Raw genomic sequence first — 9,724 nt, 5'->3', positions numbered from 1 at the left:
TAATTTAATGAAAGAATATATTACCGTCTGTACTATTTTTGGGACTTAGCCGTGACTGTTTTATTGAGGTGGATTCCAGCAGCTGTTTCATGAGTATTATAGTCTAAATGTATAGTTTTTAAAGAGTATGGTAGCTTAAAACTTAATTGAAAGACAATAATTTTGTATTTATACTTCTGTGATGTAATCTTTTAGTTTAATGAATAATATATATTTTGATTCTGCTCATATTTAGAATGATTATCAATGAATATTTGATTTAAATTTACACCATAATAAATTCAATAAATTTATAATTATTTTATTGATTTGGTACATATAAAATAAAGATTTTGCTCATATCTGTAATTATTTTCAACAATATTTGTTTTTATTTTACATTGTGGTGTTGACAGAAATAATATCTGTAATATATAATTTAAGGAATTAATATAAATTTTTATATAAATTTTTAAAATAGATTGTAGTTAGGGTGCTTGATTATGTTCAAATGTTTGTTTTGATAAGCCTATTTTTTAACAATTAAATACAATTTGATTTCTTAATTATACTATTACTAAATTTCATTTCATTTTTTATGAGTAAATTGAATCACATAGTTTGTTATTATATAATTTTTTTGAGTACTACTGCAAATGTTACAATGTAGTATCTGTTCATTTGAAATTATATATTTATTTATATAGATAGATAGATAGATAGATAGATAGATAGATAGATAGATAGATAGATAGATAATATTTTTATAATCTAAGAGTAATAAAAAATCTCATAAAAAAAGATTAAAAAAATATAATATATGGAAATAAATATATTTAATGAAACATTTAATAGCACAAAAATCTGGTTTATAACAGAAATCCAATTTATAAAAACATGACAAATTAAAAAAAATACTCACACCAACATAAATGCAAACTAATTCAACATAACTTTCAAACTTTCTGAACAAATGTAATAAATAATTCACCAAATAACTCCACCCTTGTTCAATTTCAAGGTTTTTCTATCTTCACAATCGATTTTGACTTCTTTCCAACATTGGATGAAAATGAATCATTCAAGGTACGTTTAATGTTGTTACTAGAAGATCCAGATCCAATTATTTCAACATCAACGTCTTTTTTGAGATCTTTTATTGGTGTTGTGACCTCACCACCTGAAGACAATTCCTATAAAAAAAATGTTTCTATAATTTATGTTGTCTAATATTTTCAAAGCTAAAGAATAAATATAAAAATAGTTTATTATATAACAAAGATAAATTACCTCAACACTGTTATCTTGACCATGTTGGAATGTGGAAAAAGCATCTGAATTGTTATCTTGACCATGTTGGAATGTGGAAAAAGCATCTGAATCCTATACAATGAAAGTATATATATATATATAAGCATCTGAATCCTATACAATGAAAGTATATATATATATATATTATTTACTTTGTATTATTTAAAAATTAATTACAAATTAAATATGAGATATTTCCAATATTTAAAAATTAATTACAAATTAAATATGAGATATTTCCAACCTTTAAAAATTAATTACAAATTAAATATGAGATATTTCCAACCTAGCTCTCGAGCACCATACTATCACGAACTTTTGAAATAAGTCCTGGTTCACGACAAAGTTTCATTACGGTCCAAGATCCATAAAAATTTGATAGGTGCTCTGGTTTTACTTGAACCTTAAACAGAAGGGTTTGGTGAACTACAACATTCATTTCTGGGGGAAACGAATCCATTTCATCCTATACAATAAAGGATTTGAATTAGTATAATTCTAAAAAAATAAAAGAGAAGTTGAATATAATACAATAACAATTAGTTCTAACCTCCACATAAGATTTTTTTAATTCAGATGCAGATTTTCCAAATAAATCATTACATTCACGATCCCATAGTTGGAAGGCTGCATTCCCAGTCGCATCAGAGACTCTTATGGTAACTTTATATCTAAAAGTACCATTGAGCCAATATTTATTGCATTTCAAGCAATGAAAACGATTCAATGACGGTTCTAATTTTTTTAAGCACCTATTACAGGATAAATAACACCAATCTCCAATATTTTGAAAAGCCACAATTTTGGCTAACACTCAAAAGCTTCCAACCTATATGTTTACAATAACAAAAAATCAAATAGTAATTTGAGAAAGAATATTTATGATTTTAAATTTACACTTGTGTTGACAATTGTAGTAAATTAAATATACACACCTCAGGAGCATCGTACAACTGACTAATATTCCGGATTGTCTCAGTGTTGATCTCATCTGCTATTGTAGATGATGATATTGTTGATGTACTAATTGAAACCTTTGGTGTAAGAGTCACATCCCCCCTTATAATTTTATTTAATATTATTCAAATTATATAAAAAGTATTAATAAAATTAAATATTCAAATTTAGTACGATTTAATGTTTCAAATTCAAAATATACGTACAATAATTTGAAATCACCAATTTGCTGACAATTATTATCCATCACAAGCTTAGTGGCACCAAATGTATTTGTGATTGAAACCTCACCTAATGAATAAGATAACAAAGATTAACATTATAGGATGTTTTATATTTTTAATAAAAAATAATGTAATAAATTTACAAAGAATAACACGTGATGATGAAATTAGGTATTTACCATTATACATTTTTGCACGACACATCTGAATTATCAACACAACAGGTTCCGGATCTGGGTGGTCCACAAGCGGGAGCAATAAATCAACATATTGGTCCCAGAAAGTACATCTTAAAGTTTTTTCCCTGTATATAGTTGTTAAATAAATAATATTTATTTTCAAATATAGTAACATAAAAAAATAATAAATTGTAATATATAAAAATATATTTTAAACATTACTTACTCATGATCTTGAATAACAATCTCCATGAATCTTTTTTGTTTCCCAGAAACTAATGTAGTGCAAGGTGATTGCATAGATACAATAAAGCCAATCAAATCTATTTTAACAAATAAATAACTGTAAATAATTAAATTAGATAACATATGCTAGAAGATGAAGTTATTGTATACAAAACAATATTACCAAATAATTCTGAATAAATTATATCTTCTGGTTTAAGTTGGCCAAACTCCTTGAATTTATAAATATTGTTTGGGAAACTGGTATCTGCATGTTCAATCACTTCTGTGCCCCACATGGAACTGAGCATGTATTTGTGTTGAGTGGTTTTGAATGCCATAGAATTGTTGGAAACAATGAAATTATTTATTCCGTATAAACACCCCTCATCAAGCATACACTTGAATTTTTCAACATGTAGTTGCTTGAATGTCAAGTGTATACGGGTACCCTGATATATTAATAATAAAATAGGAATTGTGAATGAATGTACCCAAAAAAAAAACAAATTTTACCTATTTTTTCAATGCAAATAAAACATAAAACTTTGTATTAAAAAAAAACAATGATATACAAAATTTTAAAAAGAAAGAAAAAAAAAACTTAAAACAACAATTGATAAAGACAAATAATAAATAATAAATAATAAATTATAAATAATAATAATAATAATAATAATATAAACAAATTTGTAGAGGGGTTTATAGAACATATATATGAATATGAATTAGAAAATATATATTATGATTCAAGAAATTATATATATATATATATATATACCTCTACATCTTCCAACACAGATTCTAAGGTTGCACCTCTGTTGTTCTTTACTTCGTAAATACGAATCAATCGTACTATTATTGACCACTCAGTGTTGTAGGCGTTTATCTTATTGAGCGTAACAAAAGTAGGGGCCATTATAGATATAATTTTTTTGCTATGCTATGAGACTATAGTAGTTCTAATGTATAGTGAATGATGTAAAATAAGTTGAATTCATATTGATTTATATAGTGGTATGAGATTTATTACATAAGAGATTTATTTGGAAAATAATAATAATAATTGATTAATAATTATTATTGATTGATTATTTATTAATTACAAATGAGTAAATATAATCCTTGACTGTATTCTAATTAGGCAAAATTAGGTAATTAGGGTGGTTGTTTTGTTGGACTAAGTCAAATCGTAGAGTATAATGACCATATATATGTTAATCTTATTAATTATGTTTTGATTCTCCAGCACCCATGCTTTCATCTTGAAACCTTCGGCCATTATCCACCGTTAATATCCAATTATCCATTATATTTTTTTCATTTAATTATATTAATTTATTATTTATGTTTTGACTAAAATGCCCTCCAGTTTTTGGGGGGAAAAACTTTCCAAGAACTTCTGTTATTATATATATATAGATATAGATATAGATAAATAAAAAAGAATGATAACCCACCAGAAGCATAACCTCGGAGTGTTGTAAATAGGCACAGGGGAGATGAAGATGGGGTTCAGGCTATGCATGCAAAATCGGACTTGGAGATGACCAGCATTGACGCTTCCTCGCTACCCCGATCCCACGCCGTGCGCTATACTACGTCCAGAGCCCATTCCATCATGTCATTGATAAGATGTCTTACAGGTCCAGTCCATGCGGGTTGCCCCGTAACTACCAGTACCGCTATCACTGCTCCCCCATTCACCACTCGCGTGAGTCTTCCACTTCCAGATTCTCCGCCTCTCTCAAGACTACCAGAAATCCCACTTCGGGAAGCACCTCCCACCACCTACAACGCCATGATCAAGACCAGCAGCTCTACAACCCCTATTAACCCTTCAAGTTTTACGACCTCTACTTTCTCTTCAATTCTATGCACATTATACATTATTTATAGGGGATATATATTTGTAACTTTATTTGATTGAAAATCATTGATGACTGATTTTATGAAAATATAAAAGGATAATTAATAAAATCAATAGTAACTTTATTTGATTGAAAATCATTGAGGGCTGATTTTATGAAAATATAAAAAGATAATTAATAAAATCAATAGTTTTACTAAAATAACCCTAAGATTTGGGGGGAAAACTTCTCCAGGCACTTCTATTATTATAGATATAGATATAGATATAGATATAGATATAGATATAGATATATAGATTTGTCTATATTAGATTATCTATTGTGATCTTATAGATGTAAGTTTTAAATGATTTCTTTGATGTAGGAAGAATATTTAGATGATTTTTAGAAGAATAAATATATCTTGAGCACTACTTCTGGATGAAACTAAGTTTGGCATTTTGAATATGTTAATAAATATCTTTATGCTTTCAGTAACATGATTTCAAATATCCTTTGTTGGCTAATTGATTTCCCTAATTTTTCTTTTATTTTCCATGATTGTCTTAATGTTGATATGCCATTTATTTTAATTAATTGTTTTCTCAAGATATATTTATGGTCAAATAATAAAACAACGAGTCATTGTCATTTTTGGTCCTACTGTTATTGGGGCATTGTCAATTTTAGTCCACTTCATTAATTTTTGCCACATTGTGGCCAATCTTATTTAGTCTTTGCCACTTTTAGTCCACCGTTAAAATTCTCATCAAATGGTTGTCCAAAACAAGGGTATTTTCGTCTTTTCATGCTCTGGTCATCTCGTTTACCCTTTGCAGTGGTTTTCCTTACACATTTGTAGTCGTCCATTTCTCCTTTCTCCTTTACCCTTTGCAGTCGTCCAAAATAGGAGACGTCGCATAGAAAGATTTAGTCCTCCATTGGATGAAAATGTGTAAGGAAAACCACCACAAAGGGTAAAAGGAGATGACCAGAGCATGAAAAGACGAAAATACCCTTGTTTTGGACAACCATTTGATGGGAATTTTAACAGTGGACTAAAAGTGACAAAGATTAAATAAGACTAGCTGCAATGTGACAAAAATTAATGAAGTGGACTAAAATTGGCAATGCCCCAATAACAGTAAGACTAAAAATGGCAATTACTCTAAAACAATAGTTAGTACAAGTATCTTATAGTCTACCCTCTATGGGTACGCCATTCATTACTCATCATTTAATTTATACTCATACACAATAGGTTTACTTGTTTAGAGGATCAGTAGCACTTGCACCTGAATAAATGAAAATATGAAATGTTGGGCTTTCTCCATTCCAAAGCTCGTATGGGTGTCTTCTTTTGCATTTTTTTTTGGATCATACACCTATTTTGAGTGTAGCATGCTAATATGCTATGTTGGCAGCCTCAACCCAAAATCTCTTTAGTAATTTTACTTCGGCTAACATGGTGCATACAACCTTCTTGATGGTGCTATTATTTCTCTTTTTATGGTTTTCGAACAGGGAAAACGACGGGTAATCATATTTACACCACTAATAATTTAGGGGAGGCAATATATGTCACGTTTTGAAAATTGAGCGGTAATATTTACACCACTAATAATTTAGGGATGTCATTGATAATTAACATATTTGTGAAGGGCATAAATTACAATTTACCCGACCTACATAAAAATATGAAAGGAAATGTGGAAAAATAAATAGATCGGGTTTGAGTATGGGTGGAAACCAAGAAAAATGAGCGAAATCCGTGCTTAAAAATATAACAAATGATTAATAAATGAAATGAGGGCGGGTTCTTGCACTCCAACATATACTTAAATATCTCAAAGGACTCAAGCTTACCTTGGGATCATGGCTACAGGAGAGTGGTGATTGAAAGTGATGCCAAGAAGGTGGTGGATTGGATTACGACTAAAGACGACGGGAGTGTTCTTCCTCATGGGAACGTGGCAAATATTATTAGTGAGTGAAAGTGGTGGATTTGTAAAAATTGCGATGTGCGGGTTATACATATTTATCGGGAACAGAACATTGTGGCAGACTGGTTGGCTAAGAAAGCTCTTAGTGGTCCTCGGGGCTTAAGTATGATGTCTCAACCGGAGACTGAAATCCTCTGGTGGCTTCATGATGATTCCATGGATGTGCCTCGAACACGGATTGTCAACAGGAATAACTAGTCGGGGTTCTCCCTCCATTTGATTAAAAAAAAAAAAAAAAAAGCTTCCTCGGTTCCCCACATCAGAAGAACTGAGCTTCCAAATGATTAATAAATGCAATGAAAATAACTTAACAAAAGAGATTTACACAAGGTAATTACAAATAATAAGTTTTAGCTAAAGTTAAAGCAATATATATTGGTATCAATATATTAGCAAATATTGAAAAAACGACATGATAGGATGAAAAAACTTGGCAACATAATGCATAAAAATAAAGAGAGAAAATTATCTATATTTAAAACTTCCGTCGTCAATTCAAGCAATATTAAATAATTAATATTTAATTATCATATATGTAACTTGTGTATTCATTGATATGATGTATATTGTGATAACGATAGATGATACACTGCACGTAATTTATTTAGGTTCATATTTGATTGAGTACATATATGTATATATATATTCTTCCATAGATTTGTTTACGTTGTATAGATATGATGGAACGAAACGTGCAGTACGTGTTTAGTGTTTAATTAGCATGTGATAGCAATAGGAGGCCTCTGTAGTCCACAAAGTTGGAGAGCAACACCGAGAACAATGTCAAGGTTGACGATGTTGAGAGCATCGAGTTGAACTGCTGCGCAAAGACAAGCGGTGGCCTCCAGATTAACAAGTCCATTAATGAGGCTGCAGCAAGGACTTGGGTCAAAAATGGGAGGAAGGCTTAGTGAAACATTCAGCAAATCTAGTAGGCCAACACATACGCTCACTCTTGGTGCTCTGTCACTTGGGCATGTCGCACCGCCGTTGCTAGGAGGTGAGACGACAGGTGGGGTAGTAGGATTACCACCGCCATTCTTAGGAGGTGAGACGACTGGTGGGGTAGTAGGGTTACCACCGCCGTTTTTAGGAGGTGAGACGACTGGTGGGGTTGTAGGATTACCACCGCCGTTCTTAGTAGGTGAGACGACTGGTGGGGTAGTAGGGTTACCATCGCCGCCTGTGGTAGGCGCTGAGGTAGGTTGATAACAACTTACATGGTAAAAGAAGGCAATGTTGAGGGAAAGTAAGAGGATGGCTAGGGCTTGGAATTGGGAGGCCATGCTCAAGGAATTATAGAGAATATTATATGTAATTTCTTTTTGCTTGTATGTTGGATGAAGAGTGTATGTAAATGTGAGTATTTATACTTGCAAGCAGGGAGCGTATTGTAATTATAATAATAGAGAACATTCAATACAAGTGTTATTGAGTTAAACCTTTGAGGCCATATATAGTACGTCTAATTTTCAAGATATCCCTAAAATGGCAAAAATTAAAGACATTTGACTAATGAGAATATCCCTAAACAGACAAAAATTAAACACATTTGACTAATGAGATTATTGTACTGCTCCCACTTTTTATGACTTTATTAAAATGTTTGGCATGTATTTAAATGCAGATTAATTACAACCAATGTACACTCTAAACAGACACCGAGCTAGAAAAATCATGTTAAGATGGTGAAAATTATAGATAAATATTACAATGTCATTAGCGGACAATACTACAGACTATACCCAATACCATTGTATATATATCATATTATACTAAAGTATTATTATCAATAATTTCAAAAGAGACTCTATGCAATCATATATATATATATATATATGGATGATTTCTGGTGCGGATATAGCTTTCCTTGCGCTTGTGCATTTGACACAAAATCACGCACCTTAACTACACAAACCACGCAACTTAAACACACAAACAAAACACCTTAAGAACACAAACCACACACCTTAAACATTAAAATGGCGCAGCTTAAGTACACAAATCACGCACCTTAAGTATACAAACCACGCACCTTAAGAACCTTAAGTTTCAACAACACACGCACCTTAAGCTTCAATTAAATTGAAGTACCTTAAGTTTTAACAACTACTAACATTTAGCACGAAACCCACGCACCTTAAGCACAACAACAACGCGCCTTAAGAAGGAAAATCACTCACCTTAAATTTGACCTAGATGCAAAAATTACTACATTTCCACCGGGTTTATTTTTATTTTTAAATTTTGTTAATCTTGGACGTTGATTTAAGTAAGATCAATGGCTCATATTTAACCATACAACTGCACGGGACACACACAACCGCACGGGAACTGAATTATATATACATACATATTCAAAAATGGCGGCATTTATTTAAATCTTGCACATTGCTCTTTTATTAAAAGGTCACACTTGTGTGAGACCGTCTCACGGGCATCAAACCGTGAGACGGATCAGGTCAACATAATTTGGTCATAAAAACAAATCAAATACCAACTCATAATACTAATTATGACCCAAATTATGTTGACGAGACCCGTCTCATGAATTAAAACCCGCGAGACGGTCTCACACAAGTTTTTGCGCCTTTGTCAAATACGTAGTTGTTATTTTGTTTGTCAACAATAATTTTAGATATATAATTAACTACTATTCATTAATTGTGGTTACATCTTCTTTAATATAGTTTGAAAGTTTTTCCTTCAAAAAGAAATTACTATTCATTTTACCGTCAAAATTTTAGGGATGAGGACGAAACCTAAGATCATGAATTAACAAATATATCAATATTAGTTTTGTTTTTTCAATTTTCAATATTAATCATTTATTAAACTACTAAATTTACATCTTAAAAGTATAAATAAAAATAAAATAAAAAATACATCACCAATTACAATCAACTAATAAAACTAAAACATTTACTTCAAATTTTTATATTTTTTGAAATTAAATTGAATAATTGATGCCTTCAATTATTGAAATATTGACAAAG

At 30.7% G+C, this 9,724-nt stretch overlaps 1 protein-coding gene across 1 annotated transcript; it reads right to left on the bottom strand.

Moving 5' to 3' along the window:
* Positions 1–7,275: 7,275 nt before the first annotated feature.
* Positions 7,276–8,084, bottom strand: LOC116021305 (lipid transfer protein EARLI 1-like). Its single transcript, XM_031261933.1, has one exon. It carries the CDS (start codon positions 8,012–8,014, stop codon positions 7,445–7,447), a length of 570 nt encoding a protein of 189 aa, XP_031117793.1. The 5' UTR covers positions 8,015–8,084; the 3' UTR covers positions 7,276–7,444.
* Positions 8,085–9,724: the final 1,640 nt, after the last annotated feature.

This window comes from Ipomoea triloba, chromosome 5, assembly GCF_003576645.1.
Source record: "Ipomoea triloba cultivar NCNSP0323 chromosome 5, ASM357664v1".
Lineage (NCBI taxonomy): Eukaryota > Viridiplantae > Streptophyta > Magnoliopsida > Solanales > Convolvulaceae > Ipomoea > Ipomoea triloba.
Note: the sequence above shows the minus strand (reverse complement) of the source record. Positions and strands in the feature narration are given on the sequence as shown.

What these genes read in the sequence shown, in the direction of transcription:
- LOC116021305 (XM_031261933.1), bottom strand. Translation starts at nt 8,014, where the DNA reads ATGGCCTCCCAATTCCAAGCCCTAGCCATCCTCTTACTTTCCCTCAAC.